Here is a 23430-nt window from a genome sequence, read left to right on the forward strand (position 1 = left end):
CAGCTGTCGTGCAGCCAGTTGTGTCAGATTTGGATGGCCAGCCAGGGGTGGCATAATACATGCTGCAGCCCCTGGTAGGCCCTGGGTACACCTATGCCCTGGGTACCTAAGGTACACTGTACAGGGACTGATAAGGTGACTCAGTATCCAATTAGATCTGATAAGGTGACTCAGTATCCAATTAGATATGTACCTAAGGTACATGGAATCCATTTTACAGAGAGAGCAGTAAGCCTGGGGTCCTGAATAGCAGGGCCTCAGGTCAACTAAGTCAGAAAACCAGCAAAACACCAGGCAAAAAGTTGGGGGCAACCATAGTCAGGGATCAACCTTCCTACACCCAGGGCATAGGTGTACCCAGGGCCTACCAGGGGCTGAAGCATGTATTATGCCACCCCTGGCTGGCCATCCAAAACTGACACAACTGGCTGCAAGACAGCTGGGGCAAGGTGGTGTAATCACCCTTTGCTATAGATATAGTATACCTATATCTAACCCTAAAATGGACACATATATTCCTATCAGTCACTCCTATGGAAGGCCTTATCAATCCTGAAGGCAGAGTGCTTGGAATTATGTGAGATGGTGCTCTGGCATGAGCTGAGCCCGTTTGCAGCTTGCGGAACCAAGTCCTTATAGCTGTTCCATGATAACGCTATACCATATACTCTTAAGAGCATTATAATCCTCGCGGTTAAATGCTAACTCTGGTATAACATTATCAAAACATGTCGAGTAAGGTGTCATACGATTTGGAATACTACCCCCTCGTTAATTCTGGCGACGGGGGTAGCATTCCACCCTTCTAGAGGGACACAACATGTATGTAACTGAGAACCCCGGTTAAAGTTAACTCGAGCCTTGGCATCACAAAATGGATGCTGCCACCACAGACACAAGTCTGACCTCCTGCTGCTGGGAGTCCTTCCAGCGAGGGTGCCCTGTGCATACACCGGTTCAAACCAGTTGCTGGGGCACTCCAGCCCCAGCTCTGGCGGGAAACCGGACAAAGGATAGGGGGTGTAACCACCCCCCTTCCTGGTCCCACCCAGGGGAGGGACCTAGTCAGTAGTGCAGCCCCCTTTAGCAGGATAAAGGTAGGAGCTGGTGCCATTCCAAATTAGATTAATCCTGAACTACTCTACAAGAAGAAACTCTGGACTTCGACGTTCTGCTCCACAGAAGACTGAAGAAATCTCCCTTGTGGGCAAGGAGTGTCCACCCTGCACAAGCAGGCACCACCAAGCGTCCAGCGGCTTCACTTTGTCGTCTTCCCTCGAGGATCCAGACTTCAGAGCCCGACGAGACCTGGATTCCCAGACCTCTCCGACCTCAACTCACATCTGCAGCAAAGCTGAGACCTGTGGGTGCGACGAGACACGTGGGACCGGCCATCTTGGAAGAAACTGCACTTCGCTTCCAGCACGACTCCCGAGGTAAACTCGACCAAGTGCTTTGGGGTCTGAGAAGCCCCATCCCCGAGCAGCCCCTGCACCGAAGATCAGCCCTCCAGCATCCACAAGATCTGCGTGGGGCCCTTCTGCTTTGTTGCTGCTCGACGCGTTGTCTGGTCACTTGCCGGCTGGCTAGTGGCCTCCTAGACGACGAACCTTTGAATCTTTGCTGCTGGTCTGGTTGCTCCAAACTGGCCCTTGCTCTCTTCCAAAAGAGGGGCACCCTGGACTCTCCTAGTCCGCACCAGACGCTTTCTTCACTCACCGCGTGGGTTGACTTTGCCAAAGCCTGTTGACGCCGATTCCGGATCCAACACCGCCGACAGCGAGAGCCTGCGTGGGAAAGCTCGTGCCTCCATCCTGGTCGTCGAAGACACCTCCTGGTCCACGTGACTGCAGAGTCAAGCGTCCACTCTTCACCTGATCGCGACGACGACATCTGGTTCCTTCCTGGTTCCACTCCAGTCACTGGCTAGTGACTGTGAACATTGTCCCCTCTGCTTTCAGGTCTTCTTCTTCACCAATCCACCCTTGGATTGCACCGGACATCTTCCTCCTGATCGCCTGCAGCATCTTTTCTTTCAGGCTCCATTGACTTCAACGCGAGAACCCGACGCACTTTGACACCTATGCACCCGCGGCCCGTGGGTGAGGTAACAAGAGCATTTCGGTGCTCAAGGGTAGTTTAACTGTCCTAGTGTCCAGTTAGTTCCACAGTCGTTTTAGTCCTACCTAGTCAGGATTGTCCGTACTCACCTTTAACTTGAACTGTACTGTCCATAGACGTTGTTACGCATCTCGCGTGTGAGTTCACACTCTGCACACGCGTTCCGTGGGCCTCCTATTACTTACCTAGTGTTAGTGTAGCGTGGTGCCATCGATCCTACAGCCTCTGGACAGCTCCATTCCTTCTATCGACTTTCACATTCCACTTACTTAGTATATGGTTTGTCGTGCCCCTAGGGCACCATTGTAATTTTGTGCAACTTATCGTATTTTTCCTAAGAGATTGTCATGTGCTTAGCCCTCTGATCTCATAAAGAGTTCAGAGGTGTGTGTTATTAATAAATATACTGTTTATTTTCATAACAACCTGTGTGGTGTCCTTTCATCTGGTATACAAGGGGTTATATTGTGGTAAAACAGCTGGCTTCACATGCCAAAAGAGTTTAGCCTAAGACTGCTTTGTCCACGCTACCATTAGGATAGCTGGTCTATAAGGTTGACTTACAACCAATCACCATAAGGGTTGTTTGGACTGATACAAGGTGATCACTAGAACTAGTGAGCATCATATATCAGGCCAACGTCTCACAGGCCTCTTGGATCCCTTCTTCACAGGGGACCTACCTCTAGATTGACTTGCCAGACCATATAGGCGAATCCTCGCCCTTTCCTTCAAAGTTCTGCTGGTAAGGGTCTGACAAAGAGGACAGGTCTTGGGATCATGATCCTCAGGAAGACAGAGAATACAGACCTCGTGTGAGTCTGACTTGGCCTTCTTTTTCCCACAAGAAGGACAAGAGTCAAAAAGAGAAGGCATTTTCAAAGCCAAAAAATGCCCTAAACTGTCAAAAAAAGACAGCTACGGACTTCTAGAGTCAAAAGACGTCGAAGTAAGTAATAAAAGTTGTGAGAAAGAATGAATTTTCTGACAGAAATCAGAAAAAGAGTGGAGCTGTGTTGCCAGGATCCTTCTAGAAGGAGCCGGAAAGAACAACTGACCTAACTGTCTCCCCTGAGGCATGATGGGAAGCTGGGAGTCAGGAGTGCCTTAAAGGCACAGTGTCAGTTTACTGCTATGCAGCTACAGGTTAGCTGTTCAGTCTTTTTAGACTGGGTGTTTGCAATGCAGCCTGGGAGCTTTCTATGCTTTCAGTGTTTTATGAGAATTTCTACTGTTTTCTGAGCATTAAAACAGTTTCTAAACAAGCTTTGTTGTTGTTTCTCATGTTTCTAATGCATTTCTTTCATGTATGGTGGAAATTCTTTACTGCATATTCAGCTCTAATGTTTATTAGGCTGCAATTGCTTATTTTTTATATATATATGTTTATATATATATGGTTATATATGTGTGGGGCACATATAATTTAGTGTTTCCGGGGTCCCGCGCATGGGCGGGAATATTCTAATGCTTATGACTATTGATGAGGATCCCCTGGAAGAGAAACACAAATGACCGTCCATGCTGCTCAGAAAAGATGAAAATCCGACCGCGCCAGACTGGGAAAGCAGTTCAAGTGACTAAAAAGGCCGCTCCTGCAGCGAAATGATTGCATGGCCACTTAAGATGAAACCGCAGAGCTGGAGGACGGAGCATTGTGTACCGATTTCCCTGCTCGCGCACAGAGCCAAATGAATGGCAGTAGTAACAAACTGAACAGTGATGCACAAAGTGTGCCTGCACTCGATGCTGCCCACAATCACATCACACACGAAACAATGATACACCCCAAATATCCATTGGCAATGTAAGCCATGCCCAGCATGGAAGAAACACCTGGAGGACATCACACATGTGGACACACCCACATACGACTGCATAAAGCCAACCCCTTCCTGGACCACCATCCTTCGCACACTCAAAACCGACACGGAGAGACAGGACACCATATACGCACACCACACAACATCACATACACCCATCACATACACCCATCACCACACAACACCACCCCCCACACACCTGACACACCTCACAGAACTCCACCACCCCTGCACCTTTCTTACCTTTACACAATGGCCAAAAGGGAAATGCTCAAATTCACTGACACTGAGTTGAAAGTGATGGTACACGAGATCATAAGTGTCGAACCACATTTGCATGTAAGCCTGGTCTGACACACCCTACTTTTGCGCAAAACCCAGTTGTGGACAATGATCTACAACAAAGTCAATGCTGTAGGGACCACCCTACGCACAATGTGTGACATCTAAAGGCGGTGGGTCGACCTCAAGGCCCAGGTCAAGCATGGTGTCCACAGGAACCACAAGGCGGACCATGGAACTGGTGGCGGCCCTCCCATACCACCACAAACCTTCACTGAATGGGAGGAGAAGGTACTTGCCAAACTGCATCCCGAGAGTCACACAGGAATCGAGGGTAGAGTGGAGGCTTGTAAGAACAAAGAAAATAACGACATCCCACTGTAATGTAACGTTGTGCACAACAAGTGAGCCATAATTGCCCGAAAAAATCAAACTCATGTAAAATGCACGCTGTCAACATGAATGTCCGATAAGGCTAGCATGTCCTTCCTCTGCTATAGTGAACAGGTAGGTAGGCATCTTACTTGGGAGTGTGTTGTCGGGACCTGACAGCAAGACCACAACCCCCACAAGGCACTCTGTCTCCCCTCCCAAACAGCAGGGAACCCTGCATATGTGAGCCAACTCTGTCAAGTTGCATAATTTGCAGCCAGTGCGCACACTGTAAATACCATTAACAGTTCACATGAATCACAGTGTCATTGATGAAGTCACATGTCACGATAAAGCAAAACCTCCTGCCCTCACTATCCCCACCACCACCATGACTCCCACAACAGCTGCAACAACAACGCTGAGCCCTGCAGCCCAGACATGTGTGGCAGCCACCTCCACCATCACCGCCGCTGCCTCCAACACTGTCCCTGTGCTAGTTGCAGTCAACACCACCAGGCAGCCTTGGGATGCTGGGGACTGTGCGGTGGCACACAGGTCGGTGTATCGTTTATCGTGAGGAGGTGCAAGACATTGTAACATATTTAATTTCCCAACTTTCTGAAGAGAGGCGAGATTTTCCGTCCATGCATTTGATTTTATGTTGTGGAGAATAGACATTGAACAAGTTCCTGCAGATAACTAATATTCCCAGATTGTGAATGAATTGCAGAGTTCATGTACAGAAGCTCTCCGGATGCAGCTCTTAATAAACGGAAGCCTTGTGTGAATGAATGAATGAATGAATGAATGAATGAGGTCTTGTAACGCGCAACTTAACCCAAGGGCATCAAGGCACCTAAGTGATGGTACAGCTTGAGATATGAGACGATGCAGGACTACAGATAGGCCTCTGCAAAGAGCCATGTCTTTAGTGCTTTACGAAAAAGCATGATAGATGGTTGCCCTTTTAAATCAGGGGGAAGCGCGTTCCACAGCCTCGGGGCAAGAAAGGCGAAGGCCCTTCATCCCCACCTGGCCTTGAGGACCCGGGGGACAGACGAGAGGTTTTTATTAGAAGAGCACAGAGCTCTACTAGGCAAGTAGGGTAGTAGAAGGGACCTTTTACCTTCTGGACTTGCTCCATACAAGGCCCCGTAAGTAAGGCACAGGATCTTAAAGTTGATCCTAGATTGAATAGGAAGCCAATGTATGTTCCTCCTGGCAAAAGAGGCTGAGGAAAATCTAGGGACGTCAAGAACGAGCCTAGCCGTCGCGTTCTGCACCATCTGAAGGCGCTGAACAAGCTTTTTATTGATGCCTGAATAAAGCACATTACAATAATCTAGTCTCGAGGCAACGAGAGCAACAGTACCCTGCTTGCGGGCTTCTGGAGAGAGGTAATGTGCGATCTTTCTCAAAATCCTGATGACACATCAGCAGGTTGAAACAGTCCGGCTGACCTGACGGTCAAAGGAGAGCGTGGTGTCTATCAGCATCCCCAGATTCCGGGCGGATTGAGAGGGCAGGGGGCACGCTCCAAGGGAGGGAGGCCACCAGTCACTTGACCAGATGTCCTGTTTACCCTCAAAAATCAGAACCTCGGTTTTCTCTCCGTTTAGCTTCAGGAAGTCTGAATCATCCACTGAGAGACTGCCTCCATGCAGTTCCTGAAGTTAAGAGCGGAGATACTCACCGATTGGGAGAGGGAGACCATGATTTGGGTGTCGTCAGCGTATGACAATACTTCCAGGCCAAGAGATCTTACTAGCCTGGCAAGTGGAGCCACATAGATATTAAAGAGTGTGGGGCTCAAGGACGAACCCTGTGGGACCCACACTGCACAGGTTTAACGGGGAACAGAAATTCACCCAACTTAACCCTCTGTTCTTGTTGGTTAAGAAAGGAGGTAAGGAGGCTCAGTGCTAGGCCCTCGACTCCCATCTCCCTCAAACGTGTTACCAAGACAAAGGGGGACAGGGTATCGAAGGCAGCTGTCAAGTCGAGCAGAACCAGAAGAGTAGTCTGGCCCCTGTCGACTTTCGAGCGGATGTGATTGATGACCACCGTAAGGGCAGACTCAGTACTATGGGCTCTTCGAAAGCCATGTTGAGAGGGATCCAACAGGCTAGAGTCATCCAAGAAGGCGCTCAGATGTCGATTGAGATGAGCCTCAAGCATTTTTGCTGGGGCGGGTAGCAGAGATATAGGCCGAAAGTTTTTCAGAACACCGGGGTCCAATGTGGCCTTTTTTAAAAAGGGCTTGACAACTGCCATTTTCCAAGAGGCGGGGAAGATACCTTCCGTAATTGCTGAATTCATCACCTCTAAGAGAGGAGGCAACAATACCTCCCTGCAGTCCTTGAAGATCTTAAGAGGACAGGGATCCAAAGGGGTTCATGCACCTGACGTTCGGAAGTGGGAGGTGCAGGAAAAGATGGAGCACCCAGGTCGCGGTTGAGAGACTCAAGAGCGGTATAAATGTCCCCTCTTTTTGTGTGGAAGAAAGTGGAGATTTTGTCACACAGCTCCTGAGATCCCACTATAGGGTCTGGTGTTTGAAGAGTTGAGAGGGAGTCTACGATCTTAAACAGTTCCCTGGGAGAATTGAGGGAGGCCGTCAGATTCGTAAAATGGGCCATTTTTTTCCTCATTTATTGCGGATTTATACTCTTTAAGAACGCGCTTATGTTTTTCCTTCTCCTTTGGATCAAGAAGAGTCCGCCAGAGCCTCTCTTGTTTCCTGCAGCCCTGTCTTAGCAGCCTGAGCGAGTCAGAGAACCAGGGAGCTGAGGGTCTCTTCCTGGCAGAGTAATGCTGTTTAGCAGGGGCCAGGATATCCCCTGCTCTCGCGATCGTATTGGAAAATTCGAGGGCAGCGGAGTTGGTGTACCTCATAACAGAAGACCGAAGGCTGGTCATGAGTGGAGCAAGTGTCTCATTTTTGATCATCCTATAGTTCCTTCTCAGTTCCCACTTCCTAAGATCAAAGAGGGGAGAGGAGGAGTGATGAGATTTCAATTCAAGAGGGACAGCCTTGTGATCTGACCATGCAAGAGGAATGGGGGAGCGTACCATTAATCTGGGGTCATTTGAAAAAACTCCATCCAGCATATGGCCAGCCAGATGGGTAGGGCTATCCACAAGTTGCAGCAGGCCACAGGAGGCCAGAGCGTCCACCAGGGAAGAAGTATCACTGGAGTTAGTATTTTCCAGATGGAAATTAAAGTCTCCCAATAATGATAAGTTAGGTCTATCAATGAAAGGTTCTAAAATTTTCAGCAAATCATGACTAAAAACAGCCCTGGGGCCAGAGGGCCTATAGATCAGAAGACCAGAAAAGGAGACAGAGGGAGAGGAATTAAGGGAAAAATACATAGCCTGAAAAGAGTCTGTGGGGTTGGAGAGGAATTCGGTACGACAGATTAACGAACTCTTGTACAAAATGCCCAGTCCTCCTCCCCTGCGTCCAACTCTATGCATCCGGGCTAGGGCGTAGCCCTCAGGAATGGCATTAACAAGCTCGGGACCAGCTGATTCCGATGCCCAAGTTTCCGTAATAAAAACCCAGGAGAACTTCCTAACGGAAACAATATCGCTAAAAGCAATATTATTTTTAACTAAAGATCTTGCATTAATAAGGAAGCCAGCTTCAATAGTAAGTAAAGGAGGCCTTTGCAACTCAAAGATAGGCTGTTTTAGTGAGGCATCAAGGGTAATAGAGAGGCTGCCTTTACTCATGCACCTGCAGTTGAAAACACCGAGGAGCGCCTCAGGGGGAAGCGTATGGTGACAGGGCAATCTATGGGGCTTAAGTGCTGATAGCTCATGGGTAGAGTAAAGTGGACTTGCCTGGGGATGAACAAAGCCAGCCTCCCTGGCCCCTGGCGCGTACTCTGCGCGGACGGGCGCAGACGGGCTGGACTTAGGCGCGACTTCGGCGCACGCCCGCTGAAGGAAGCATGGAGCCTAAATAGGGCGGCGCCTGTGTGCAATGCAGCGCGTGACCCAGAAGTGGACAATGAGGCAGGGTATGCCGGAGCCCTCCACAACAAACGGTAAAACCCGTGGTGGACCGGGGCGCTGGCAAGTAGGCAACAGGCGGGAGCGGCGAACCTCAGGGAGGTAGGGACCGTCTCCAACAATGTGCAAAAGAGCAGGAAAAGAAATTGGGTGATTTTAAAAATAGTAGCGAAACGCCAGCAGCATAACATACTAATCAAGTGACAGAAGTGCAGGGGAAACAAAGCTAAAATCCGATATTATTAAAATTAGTAATAGCACCCTATCAGCACAGCATCTAAATCATGTGGCAGTTCAGGGCACAAAGCAACAGTATCAGTGATGAGGCGTATGGATCGTGCACCCACCAACTACAAGCTTGTGTGGCGCTACTTCCTGGGAAGACACAGGATGCTGTTGAGATCGGATGGGCGATAGATAACATCAGGATTCTTATTGTCTCAAAAAAGAAACCACATCAACTTCGTGCCTGTATATCCCGTGGATGCAATAAACTGACGAGAAGAACATTAATCTTCAGAAAATACCATTGCTTCTAAACTCAAGAGCCCTGACGAAAGTCCCCGTACTTATTGTCTGGGATTCGAAACGTGTTGGCATATGATATAAACAAAGAGGAATGACACATTGAATTCCAGTCTGTTAACTGAGAGAATTTTCCCTGTTATAGACATTACAGTGTTCCCTGTGTGATCTTTGATACCTGATTTAGACATTCCAGAAGGTCTAGGATCAGTAATTTAGTACACCATTTAAGTTGGTGTGAGAGCATTAATGTATTGGATGTTTTCATCGTGACTTTTTCTTGTATAGCACTGATTTTTTAGTTATGTGCGTTCACAAAGTGTTGTAATGATTGTCTTATGAATGTATAGAATTCGAATAGGACTAGACTCTTGTCTTTTTCATGCTTTAATAAATGAGCAAAAAATGAAACTTTCTTAAATAAAAAGGTATAAAAAAATACCGGATCAAACAAAAAGCAATGTGTTTGACCATAATGTGAATTCAATTACGTCTACAAATAATGTAAGGCTCAGGTTCACCCCTCTTATTGAATATAATTCTATGGCCTTGCCTGCACCTTGTCCCCTGGGCCTAACTCCCCTTGTTTTTGACCCAGGATACTTAGCACACATGTGTGGGATGATTTGATTTACCTGGCATGCACTTGTAGGTTGACGGAGTGGTAGTGTTTGCGGTTCCTTTAGATGTGTTCACTTGGCTGTGGCGGAACAAGGGCAATGCGGGTGCCATCAATGGCACCCACAACATTTGGAATGCCTCCCAGGTCATAGTACTCCCCTTTCACAGCTGCCAAATCATCCCTCCTCTGGAAGTGGATAGGTCTGTCCTTGTAAAGCATCAATGCTGACAGGACGTCAAGCAACACCATGCTGAACATGGGCTGTGACATCCCACCGGCGCTGGCCATATTGTACAGGTAAGACCCAGTAGCGAAGGAATGCAGTGCAGCCATAACCTTCACTGTAGCAGGCAATACAGCCGGATATATTCTTTTTGGCTTCAAACTGGGTGCCAAATGGGCACATAGGTTCCGTAGTGTGCGGCGATCCAAACTGCATTTCATGATGATTTTGATGCCCTCCATCGTCGTCAGGTCGGGGACAGTGCGAAAGATGGGTGGTCTCCTCCTACGTATGTAGGGGTACAGAAGCATGGGCTGAGTTATATATGAGATGTGGTGAACAGCTTACCCAGAGACTCACACAACCACAACTTTGACAGGCTCATGGTCAAGTGAAATGCACAAGTGAAATCCATTCAGACCTTGTTTTTCGTCACTCACTCGATATACTGACACTTCGACATCCAAAGAGGTCGATGTGCATGGCATATAGTACACTACTACATCAAGGATGACTTGCCCTGTAGTTAGAAGGCACAGCACTTGTGTTTCTCAGCATAAGTGATAAGTTTCATGTAGCTGCTGTCACTGCATGAGCGCAAGCCTCAGTCCCACAATACACAACATCATTACGGGATGGTGGCAGTGAGTGTCATCTGGACAACGCTACATGGATATACAGTACAGTGGACAGAGAAATGTGGACATTATGGAGACAGTCCTGTGTGAGTGTGTGTGGAATTCGCGTGACAGATATTGCAATGTTCACCTGAATGAGGCACAAATGCACATGAATTGTGTATACAAGCCCACATGGCTGACAATGACCAATGTTGTCGGTCAGAGCTATGTTTGTTTGTTCCACATGTGCACTCCTGTGATGTGTGTGGGTACATTGACAGGCAATGGAGGCTAGGCACACTGCACGCCACACCAGTAGTGGAGTAGTGTGGCTCACTGGTTAGAGGCGGCAGGCCTGAGAGCAGAAGTCAGCCCGGGACCAGGGTTCAATTCCCGACGCGGCAGGGTCGTGGACTTTGGTCAGCGGACTCGATAATTCTCGCTTCGGTGCTTACTCTAATCAGGGGTTCCACTCGGCAACTCTGGGCATTAGCTTGCTTAATCTCCACAACGGCCCCACCAATTCCGGGGATGCCTGGCTCCACCTTGGGGACTCCCAGCAAGGGACCATCCCACAGGGAAAGCCAGGACGGGTTCCCCAGAGTTATACAGCGCCGGGACGCCCCGTTGCTGGGGCAGCTGTGCGCTTTACAAGTATACTACATTTACATTTACATTTACATTTACATTTACCAGTATGTGTGTTGTGAGTGCTAGGGATTACGAGCATGTCTGATTTGCAGACAATGGACACCTCTAATTGTCTGCCTACGACACTGGCCCTTCACAAGTTGACCCCTGGCCAGGAGACGCCAGTCAGATGTCAAGGGACATTCAAGAGATGTTCACAGGTTGGATGTTTGATTACACTACATTGGTACAGTGCGAATGACCTTTGTCCTTCACTTCAGTCCATGCTGGCCACGAGGCATGACTATGTATGTAATTGCACTCTCCTTTTCTTGGACATACCATGTGTGGAGACTTGACTCAAAGGTCACACTCTCTCATACCTTCCCAGTGTAGTGACCAGCTGGTCACTGTTCTACTTGTACTAATGTACCAGCCACTCCCAGAGGGCTGGCTTACCCCCCACCCCACAGCCACCCAGCACAGGTGTCAATGGACATGTGACCATGCCGACAAACTTGGCCGGACGCACGTGCCCTGTGCCAGTTCTCCCATGCTAGTACAGTGTCTGTGTGGTTACTTCATATGTATGGGTGCCTCGTGCAACAATCACTTTAGGCGAATGAGTTGTGATGTGTGGCAACAATGCTAAGGCAGAATGTGTTTGCATGTGCGTTAGCTGGCTTCTGCAGCATTGACACGCATTGGCCCCAATTGAATGTTGCATGATTGCGGTCGCAGCTTCCATGCCGCAGCAGTGTGGCACACACTATGTGAATAAGCTATCGGCCAATGCGAGCCTTTGGCGGCGTACATTTTTTGTTATACCGGTGTGCGTGGTCGGCAACTGCGGGGCTCGGCATCGGCCCCATTTGCCTTCAGGGGCACAGAGGGTCACCCATGGGGATTGGGTGGGCCGCGCACTTTGCATTTGGTAGGTTACCACATTCATCGTGGTGCCGCAAAGCTTGCTGGTAGTTGTAGTTGTTCAGGGGTTGCATGCGTGGAGATGATTGGTACCTACCTCTGCTGTTGAACGCGGTGGCTTCTTGTCTGCTGGATCTGCATCAGGTAGAGCTGCAGGAAGGCCTGTAGCGCAGGATCCATGGTGGCTCAGGTGGGTCTGATGGGTACTGTATCAGCTTTTCCTCTCCGTTGTTGTGTTTCAGCCAACCGTGACATGGTGGTTTGTACGCGGCGGTGGGCAGGGCTGGTTGAAATATCGTAATCTGGTTGGCTGACGGAACGCGTTTCCGCTTGCCGGTCCTGCTCTGTTCGCCAACTTTGCATACGCAAAAAAGCGTGGGGAGCCTGACAGACCGCGGCGGATGGAAAATGGCCTCTGTTGGACCACTGTAATTTGGTGGTCGCAATGACCGCACCTGGAGCAGGAAAATGGACGTTTTCCACCAGCGCAGATGGGCTTCCGTCCGTCATCGTAATGGGCCCCTTAGTCCCTTCTCCCTGGTTCATCATGCATGACTCTTTCGGTCTGGACCTCATCCTAGAGAAACTGCTGCTCTAGATAGAATGTATGGCAGCCTGGGGTAAGTTAAACTGAGTCCTTGGTAAAGGGTTAAGTGGAGCTTATGGAGTAGGCTGTAAGGGGATAGTGTTGGAAGGGAAGAACAGAGTGTAAGGTTTAGTTAGGGCTTTAGGAGAATTATGGGGTCAATGAGCATAGGAGATTATGTTAGTAAAGGACAGTCACAGGTAACTGAGGATTGAGGATGAATGTGTCCTTGTGTAACATAACTGGTGCTTATGATAAGCACTCCAATACCTTCGGGTCGAGTTCATGCTATATAAATCTGCACACAAAAAAAAGAGGACACCAAACTCAAAATGACCACCATGTTATCACGCACACGGTTTCCTCTACTGGATTTATGTCTGACATCACTAGCCCCGGTTGTACTGAAACGCATTGTATGGATTTGAAATCATTTACCGTACACATTTTCTTTCAATTGAGTGTCACTGTAGCAAGTAAAATGGTTCATAGTAAAATATGAGAGACACAGGATAGGCTGCGGTTCCAAACAACTGGCATCTGAAACTTCGTTACAGAATATACACTCTACACCAAATCCAGTCAGACTAGCTTTAATGCACTAAACTATTCAAATTACATTTATGCACACCTATCTGTCAAAACACATGAATCTGCTTGGAAAGCAGTTCTATAACCATTAACACAATATAGATAGAACATTGCCTCTTATAGTCTCTCACGTAATTCAGAGGTTAGAGGGAGCTTTCTATGTCTCAAAGACACCAAAAAACAATTTCTGCTATAGGTGTGTGCCAAAGATAATCCAATTTTACAGCCTCCACCCTTATGGACAGCCTCACATCTAGCAAGCAATCTGAGCAACACGAAAAATGTCATCCCATCTACCTCACCTCGACACATGCAATGGTAAAATTAACCGATTTCCCACTGTCAATAGTACTCACAGTCCTAAAACCTTTCCAAGCAGGTAATTCATTCCGAATGTTTCATGATCATTGCAATATGACCCACACATGAGAACTCATTGTCACTCTGCAACATACACACAATTAGTCAGCAAGTGTGTCTCTGAAGTGGAAATAATGCCTTAAAATTCCTTTACTGACAAGCAGCATTCTAGCACTCTACCATATGGTACAAGGAAATGCTGGTGTCTCAATATGTTCCATCAATTCATAGATCTCTGGTCAACCAATATGCAAACTATCTGTCAACCGTAGTTCATAAGAGAGTGCATAGGAGCAGATCACGTAGAGTACAAGGAAAAAAGCTGTTGGATGCCCTTCCTTAGTGCCGCGATTTATTCAAACAACCATTTGCAATGTAATAGGTCTCGCATTTGTGAGAGTTTGAGCTATTGCCATTGTCAATGACACTGCCTTTTTTTTTGTATTTTGAAAACCTGCAAGCGGTGCATAAACACACACTTTGTACTTATAGTTCTTGCTTATGAGAAGCATGCTGGCAGTAACTGTGCCTCTTTTAGTACCAGCCTTACTTCTCGTAGGCAACGACTATAAGTACAAATTGTATGTTTGCGCAAGTATAAAGTGTGTGTTTGCGCACCGCTTGAAGGTTTTCAAATCACATATGAAAAAGGCATTGTCATTTACAATGCCAATAGCTCAAACTCTCACAAATGCAAGGCCTATTGCATTGCAAATGCTTGTTTTTATTATGTTTCTAACAATGTATAATTTATTATAATGGTTTATTAATATTATTTATTTATTTATTTATTTTAGAGTTTTATATAGCGCTAGCTAGACCCGGAGGTATCAGAGCGCTTTACATGAGGAAACAGCGTGTTACCAGTTACAGAAATTTCACATTAATAACAAGAAAAATTACAAATTCAATACAGTTATTGGTAAGTCGAGTGTCAGGATTAAAAAGAACAGGGGGAGCTGGCAGTCAATTGGAAGGAGGTAGCAGCAGAGAAAAAGGCAAGACATATGTCCGAAGTCCGGCTGGGTAAGTGACGGCCAAAGCGGTATTCCAGGGCCAATCTCCCCTATAGCTGTCGGTGCAGCTCCACCGGGAATCGGCCATGCGGTTCGGGCTCCGCCGGACGAGTATCAATTCAAGAAGAACAGGGGGAGTTGGGAGACCAATTGGAAGGAGATAGCAGCGGAGAAAAAAGCGAGACATATGTCCGAGGTCCGGCTGGGTAGGTGACGGCCAAAGCGGTGCGCCAGAGCCAGTCTCCCCTATAGCTGTCGGTGCAGCTCCACCGGGATTCGGCCATGCGGTTCGGGCTCTGCTGGAATTATAGAGATGATCAGGAGGTGACCGAAAATCAGGAGTCAAGATCCATGTGAGTGATCCACAGCCTCAGCCACTTCCCCTTAAACTAGATGGGATCAGTGGCAGCCATTTTGGAGTCAGGCGCAGGGTGATGCTCATGCCCCTTGTTGTTGGAGTCAAGCCTGACTGGGTGTATGAGCAATCAGGAGCATCCCTGGTGGAGAAGGAAGTAGATCATCAGTTGGAGTGGGCAGCCACTGTCCCTCCTGTAGATACAGCAGCAAGGCCGCCATGTTGGAGTCAGGCGCGGTTAACGATAATGAATGCTCGTCATCAGCCATTTTAGACCATCACATTTTACTTTTTCGGGTTGGTGGGATTACGGGCTAAAATTATGCTTCTTAAGTACATCTGGTCAGCCGATGAGGGCACCCACAGGGGCAGAGCTCTGGCAGGAACCACAGCCCGATGCTCAGATCTGCAGTCTGTCCTAGAAACTCCGGGGTCAGGCACCAAGTTAAATAAAAGTTAAGATTTAGTTTTTTTAAGTTAAATTCTATATGCAGCGTGCCTCACAACCACTGCGGACAGCGCATTGAAGGCAGAATCGCCGTACCCTGCCTCACGGGCACTCACCAGTCAGGAGTCAGCACGTCTTATCCCTAAGGAGTCGCCATTTTGAGGACAGGCTCCCAAGTTGAGTTAAAGATGTAAAGTAAGTAATATTTTATATATATGTATGTTTAATTTATTTTTACATTATATTTATTATTTATGATTTTAAAAAAATCTAATAATTGTAACTGTTTTTTATTATATGTATTATTTAATTTATTTTACATTATTTTTTAAACATTTTAAAAAAACGATATTTTTACCAATGACATTTTTAACAATAGTTTTGTTCTCAATTTATTTGTTTTGTACTTACCATTGTGAAGATATGACTTAGATTTTTTTTACAACAATATTTTTGTCACAATATTTTTAGGTCGACATTTCTGTCGTCGATATTCTGTCAGTGATCTGATTCCCTGAGTATATGGATACAGTATCACCTAGAATGAGATGATTTTGGATTCCCTATTTAACTATGAGAAAAGATGCCTGCAGGAGCATTGAGAGAGTCACCCTTTGGCAGTGCAACAGCACAGCTTGAGTATCACATATTTAAACTAGTGCACCACTTCAGTTCCTACTACCTCTAGTAAACAATAGTGGGAATTGTGCAGCCCAATCCCAGGTGAACTGAATTCTGTAAAAGATGTCTCTACTCACACGTGTCCGGTGGGTTCCAAATTTCCTCTCAAGCCCTTCCAAGGTCATCTTGTGTTCATCCTAAAGGTGAGAAAGAGACAGCAACAGGTTAGAGAGACGCTTCAGACTGTAGGTGGCAAATGTAAATTGAATCTGAACGTTAAACCAATAGGTCATGGAGGTGCCCCTTGCAGTGTTCTGCTGCCGCCTCATTGAGAAGGCTTCATAATGTAGCAGAATCACCTGGCACATGGAAGTTTGACTTAAAGTTCAAGACAGGGGCCTCTGAAGACAGTGGCGATCCCTGCTCTCCAAATGGTATCTAAACCACAGCCGAATAAGAAAACAAGTTACTTACCTGTAACTACAGTTATCCAGTATTGGTGTCTTTCATAGATTTACATGCCTGAATCATTCCCCGCCGCCGAGGTGGGAGTCCCACGGTAAATACAAAAGTAGTGCCAAGAGTAAATAACAGTAGTAGGCTAAAAGAAAAAAGCCTAAGGCCTAAGTCTTAGTAGCCTATCTACATCATTATATTAAAAAGAACCAAAGATTGGTACCAGCCAATCAGCTACTAGCACCCTCTAGAACCTTCCCAGCAGAGGCAGTTCTTCTCAGATTTTCCTAGCACAAGTGGGAAGTAAGTATCCCAGATTATAGAGAACTGACTAGCCGGGGAGGAGGGTGGGTGCATGTGAATCTATGAAAGGTACCAATACTGGATAACTGTAGTTACAGTGAAGTAACTTGTTTTCTTATCCACTATTGGGGTATCTTTAAAAGATTCACATGCCTGAATCAGAGTAGAGAGCAGTATAACCATATACTGTTGTTTGCAGATGGTGGGAGACACAGGTTCATAAACTCCCAAATAGCATCCACAATGGTTGAAAAAACTTTTTTTTTAAAATGGAATAGTCTTTAACCCCTTGCATGCTGATGACGGACCCCGGCCGTCATGCATCACGGTGGGCGTGTGCTGATGACGGCTGGGGGCCGTCATGAACCCGCCCACTCATTAAAACAGCCGCACAGGCGCAGAATCACGGCCGAACGCAAGGAGTTAAGAAAGCAAAGCTATATCCAAGCACAATATAAAATATATATGTACTAATATTTAAAATATTGCAGACATATATATCTGTACATTAGTATGAATATTAAAAAAATTTAATAATACATAAAAGAGCAAAAGTACCTGAGTCTGATCTTAATGAAAGAGATGGCGTAGACCAGCATGTCCAACCACTGCATCTTCTTGATGTGAAGATTGAAGACAGTAATACTTCATGAACTTGTGGACATTTTTCCATGTCACAGCACAACATATATTTTCCAGAGTCACTCCAGCAAACAAAGCTGTCGACGTTGATTCTGTTCTTGTCGAATGAGCTTTGACTTTCCTCTGCAACGGTTTGTTAGCCTCGTCATGTCAGAAAAGAATAGCAGATGCCAGCCATCTGGCTATTGTTGCTTTTGTTACAGCATTTCTAAGAGTAGTTTGACCATAGGCCACAAACAGCTGGTTGGATCGTCTGATGTCCTTAGTCTTCTGTATGTAGAATTTTAAACAGTGCTTAACATCCAGCGAGTGTAATGCTCTTTCAGTTGGAGTGGATGGATCCGGAAAGAACGTTGTTAATCTTACCGGTTCATTGAAGTGAACTTGTGTCGGTACTTTGGGGATGAACTTGGGATTAATTGTACTAACATGGTGTTGAGTTCCCATTCTGGAGGGGGTGCTCACACTGGAGGGAGGGCTCGGAAAAGTCCTTTCATAAATTGTTTGATAAGTGAAGTTGAGCAGATAGAGCGAAGGTCTGTGCATCTCCTGAACCTGTAAAGAGCAGCAAGATGCACCTTGACTGATGAAAAAGTAAGTCCGGACTTAGCAAGAGAAAGCAGATATGGGAGTATTTGTTCAGCAGGAGCTTGTATTGGATACATATTATTAGCCTCACACCAGTAAAAAAAATTGCTTCCATTTGAGGCGATAAGTCTTTCTTGTGCTTTGGGCTTGGGATTTGGCCAAAATCTCCCGACACTCCTGTGCAATGTTGAGATCTTTGAACTCTAAGAAATCAGGATCCATGCGTGCAAGTGCAGGGACTGTGGGTCCGGATGAAGTACTTGCCCTCTGTCCCTCGATAACATTGTAGGAGTCGGAAGGAGGCGAATGGACCTGTCTTGAGACAGTAAGAGGAGTTCCTGGAACCAGTATTGCCTTGGCCAGCGGGGTGCAATCAGTATTAAGTGGCAACCCTCTAGTTTCATCTTGTGAAGCACTTTCGGAATCAATGGTATTGGGGGAATAGCGTACTCACAAATCCTTGAGCATCGCATGGACAGGGCATTCCCTCTTGATCCCTGTTGAGGGAACCTGCTGGCATAGTATCGGCATTTCTTGTTCTCCCTCATTGCGAATAGGTCCAGTGAAGGTTTGCCCCAAGTCTTGAACACTGTGTTCGCCTGCTCCTGCTCTAGCTCCCACTCGTGACAGTCCGACTGAGACCTGCTCAGAGTGTCCGCCAGGGTATTGTGGAGAGCCCTGACATGTTCGGCTCTCAGTGTTATTTTGTAGAGTGTGATCCATTCCCACAATTCCTGAGCCTCCTGCAAGAGCGTAGCTGATTTCGTTCCTCCTTGTTTGTTGACATAATACATGTTGGTCGTGTTGTCGGTACGAACCAGCACCGAGGAACTCGCAATCCTTGGAAGGAACGCTTGGAGAGACAGAAATATGGCGCAGAGCTCCAGTCTGTTGATATGCTGTTGTCTTTGTACATGAGACCATCTTGAATAAGCAAATCCTGCAGGATGACCTCCCCATCCTTCCATGGAGGCATCGGTCGTTAAAACTAAGTCTTAAATGGTCTGTAGGAAAGTGAGGCCTTGGGTAAATTCTCTGTCTGTGACCATCAATGCAGAGAAATTTTCATGCGCTGTGTGACCTTGATAGTATCGTCGAACGAACCCATGGCCTGTTGCCATTGAAGGTGCGGCTCTTCCTGAAGCGGTCTCATTTTGAGCCTTGCTAAGGGTATGAGATGTATCGCTGGAGAGCACATTCCAAGGAGTGAAGCAAACATTCGGACTGAAACTGACCTTTTTTAAATTGACGTTGCCAGTTTTTGAAGACGTATCTTGTGGTCATGTGACAAGAATGCTTTGCACTGGACCGTGTCTAACTGTGCTCCTCGAAAAGACATGACTTGGAGAGGACGTAACTGTGATTTGCTCTTGTTGAGGATCAGTCCCAGAGAAGTGAATAGTTGTATACATTCTTCTGTGGCAACCTTGGTTTCGTGCTCTGAAGGGCCCTTGAGCAGCTAATCGTCTAAATAAGGGAATACTTGTATTCCTCGAGATCTCTGCGCTGCAGCTACTGGTGCCAAGCACTTCGTGAAGATTCTTGGAGCTGATTTCAGCCCAAACGGGAGCACCTTCAACTGAGAACTGTAAAGCGAAGATATTTGCAATGTTTGGGGTGGATAGGTATGTGGAAATATGCGTCTTTCATATCCAGAGAAGCCATAAAATCTCCTTTGTTTAAACAACTTAAAATTTCGGCAAGTCTGACCATTCGGAAACTTTGTTTCTTGAGGAATTTGTTGAGCTTGCGGAAGTCTAGAATTGGTGGCCAATCCCCTGACTTCTTTTTGATCAGGAAGAAATTAGATTAGAAACCTTCCTTTCTGAGATGATGGAACTTTCTCCATGGCATTCTTGAGAAGCATCCTTAAGGCTTTCTTGAATAATAAGTAATGATGAGGGGGAGGGGTACCCCTGGGCGGAGTAGTAGGTGGCTGTTCGATGAATTCGAGGGTGTGGCCATTGGTCACCAGGTCTAGAACCCATTGATCTGAAATTATTACCTGCCACTTGTTAACAAAAGCTGAAATCTACGAGCCCACGGGTAGGGAGGGTAAAATGGCTGGCACCCTGTGGAGATCACTGCTTCCTGCTAGTGTCTCTGCCTTGATCTTGACGGTATGAGGACTGGTTGTAAGGCTGTCTGTACTGAGATTGATATTGCCTGTTCTGCTGGATTTGGTATCCTCCTCTTGATGAAAAACCACATCCTCTTGCTCCTCTGAAATTTCTGCGTTTGTACTGATGGGTGCCCAATGATCGTGCGGTATCCGTGACAGATTTTATAGCTAAGAGGGCTTCATCAATGTGCTTTCCTAAAAAAAAAGACTCTCCGGCATAGGCCATGTCTAGAATTTTTGTTTGCATCTCAGGTCTGAAAGTGGTGGCCTTAAGCCATCCCGGGCGTCTGAGCACTGCAGCTCCTGCTAGCTGACGGAAGAAAACAAGTTACTTACCTGTAACTTTGGTTCCCCAGTATTGGTAACTTTCATAGATTCCCATGATTTGTATAATTTCCCCGTCGTCGGATTGGGAGCCTCGGTAAATAAAAAATACCATAGCAATAGGCACAAAACAGAAAAATTAGGCCTAGGCCTCATATCATTTTGTAGCTTATCCACCTCTTTGTGTAAAAGAGCCCAAACTTTCTGCAACAACCAATCAGCATAGATTCCCATGGCTTGTATCATTCCCCGTCGTCGGAATGGGAGTCTCGGTAAACAAAATAACATAGCAGTAGGTAAAAAGAGAAAGAAAAAGGCCTAGGTCTCATTCACTTTTGTAGCATATCCACCTCTTTTTGCAAAAGAGACCAAAGTAAAGCAACAACCAATCAGATTAGCCTCACCCCATAGAACCCTCCTGAGAGAGCCTCAGAGCCTCAGATTTTCGTAGCCGTTGTGCAACAGCCACTATCTCAGTAAAAAAGGCCGAGCTTTCCCAGGGGAGGAGGGTGGGCGCATGGGAATCTATGAAAGTTACCAATACTGGGGAACCAAAGTTACAGGTAAGTAACTTGTTTTCTTGCCCCAGTATTGGAACTTTCATAGATCCCCATGCTTGGTATCAGAGTAGCTAGCAGGAAGCCATGAAAGCACATTTTGTTATAAGAATATTACCACCTTGCCACATAGATACTCAGATTGGAAAACCAAACATATATATACTTGTAATCTTAGCAAGGAATATCACAAGTGATACAAAATGTGCATTACAGGAATGAGGGATTGTAGGGAAAGCTCACCTCTCATTGAAAAAGATTCCTCAGGACTGCCTGTCCAACAGCTGCATCATCCTTCGTAGAGGAATCCAGGCAGTAGTGCATCGTGAAGGTATGCGTACTGCTCCACGTTGCTGCCCTGCAGATGTCCTTGATAGGGACTCCTGAAAAAAGAGCCACTGACGATGCCACTGATCTTGTGGAATGTGCACGGACTCTTCTTTCAAGCGGTTTGCCGGCTTGTTGATGAAAAAATTGAATAGCACTGGAAATCCAGCAAGAAATGCTGTGTTTGGATAGCAGAAAACCTTTCTGCAGGGCACTGTAGGATACAAACAGTTGTGAGGATTTTCTAAACGTTTTCGTGCATTCCAAATAGAACTTTAGACACCTTTGAACGTCCAAAGAATGCAAGGACCTCTCTGCTGGAGTCGTAGATCGGGGGAAAAAAAGACTTCAAAATTAAGGGTTCATTCAGATGGAAGTCAGTTGGAACCTTCGGGATGAACTTTGGATTCGTCCGAAGGATGAGGACATCCTGTTTGAATTGCAGGAAAGGCTCCACAATTGTCAATGCCTGGAGCTCGCTAATCCTTCTGGCTGATGTCAATGCGAACAGAAGAGCTAACTTCCAAGATAGGAATTTAACCGCATGCGCGCTGCGGCGATTTTCGTGCGAGCGGCGCAACTGATGACGAGCTGAGCTCGTCATCAGCGCCGAAGGGGTTAAGGTCCGTTTTGTGAATGGGTTCAAACGGTGCCTTCATCAGCTGGGCTAAGACCAAATTAAGTTGCTAGACTGGTGGAGGACGACGGACTGGAGGAAAAACCCTGAACAGGCCTTTCAAGAACTGCTCGACAATTCTAGTGGACCAAAGCGAAGGACCTGAAGACGTCCATCTGAAACTTGCGATGGCTGCCAGATTAACTTTCACAGAAGAATGAGCCAATCCAGATTTAGCTAGCGACAGAAGATATGGCAAAATCTGATGCAGAGCTGAAGTGTAAGGGTGAAGGTGTTGCCTTCGACACCAGAGGCAGAACCTTTTCCACTTAGCTCTAAAAGTTCTGTTCGAACTTGGTGCTCGAGCTTGAGACAAGATGTCCCTACACTCCCAGGTGAGGGTTAGATTGTGGAATTCCCTGTACTCAGGAGTCACGCTGTCAAGTGAAGTGAGCTCAGGTCCGGATGGAGCACTTGACCCTGAGACCTCGACAACAGAGAAGGAACCGGTTGCAGGTGGATTGGATGGTCCTGAGAGAGCAGAAGGAGTTCCGTGTACCAAAACTGGCGGGGCCACGCCAGTGCAATCAAGATCATTCTGCACGGCTCCGCCTTGATTTTCCTGATCAATCTCGGTGTAGGAAGGTGGATATCTGACTATGGTTACCCCCAACTTTTTGCCTAGTGTTTAGCTGGTTTTCGACCTAGTTGGCCTTGGGCCCTGCTATTCAGGACCCCAGACTAATTGCTCTCTCTGTAAAATGGACTCCATGTAGCTTAGGTACATACCTAATTGGATGCTGGGTCACCTTATCAGCCCTTGTACAGTGTACCTTAGGTACCCAGGGCATAGGTGTACCCAGGGCCTATTAGGGGCTGCAGCATGTATTATGCCACCCCTGGCTGGCCATCAAAACAGACACAACTGGCTACTAAGACAGCTGGGGCAAGATGGTGTACACACCCTTTGCTATAGATATAGTATACCTATATCTAACCCTAAAAGGGACACATATATTCCTATCAGCCACTCCTATGGCAGGCCTTATCAATCCTGAAGGCAGAGTGCTTGGAATTATGTGAGATGGTGCTCTAGCATGAGCTGAGCCTGTCTGCAGATTGCGGAACCAAGTCCTAATAGCTGTTCCATGATAACGCTATACCATATACTCTTAAGTGCATTATAATCCTCGCGGTTGAATGCTAACTTTGGTATAGCATTATCAAAACATGTCGAGTAAGGTGTCATACGAATTGGAATACTACCCCCTCGCCAATTCTGGCGACGGGGGTAGCATTCCACCCTTCTAGAGGGACACGAACTGTATGTAACTGTGAACCCCGGTTAAA

General features: G+C 46.7%; 1 protein-coding gene across 8 annotated transcripts in view; it reads right to left on the reverse strand.

Moving 5' to 3' along the window:
* LOC144772352 (sodium/potassium-transporting ATPase subunit alpha-1-like) overlaps positions 1 to 23430 on the reverse strand; it is a 3188308-nt gene that overhangs the window by 2154841 nt on the left and 1010037 nt on the right. For all 8 annotated transcript variants that reach the window (XM_078656610.1, XM_078656616.1, XM_078656614.1 and 5 more), the window contains one exon: positions 16283 to 16342. In XM_078656610.1, coding sequence (XP_078512736.1) covers positions 16283 to 16342 — 60 coding nt within the window. The remainder of the gene's footprint in view (positions 1 to 16282; positions 16343 to 23430) is intronic.

The sequence above is a fragment of the Lissotriton helveticus genome, chromosome 8 (assembly GCF_964261635.1).
Source record: "Lissotriton helveticus chromosome 8, aLisHel1.1, whole genome shotgun sequence".
Lineage (NCBI taxonomy): Eukaryota > Metazoa > Chordata > Amphibia > Caudata > Salamandridae > Lissotriton > Lissotriton helveticus.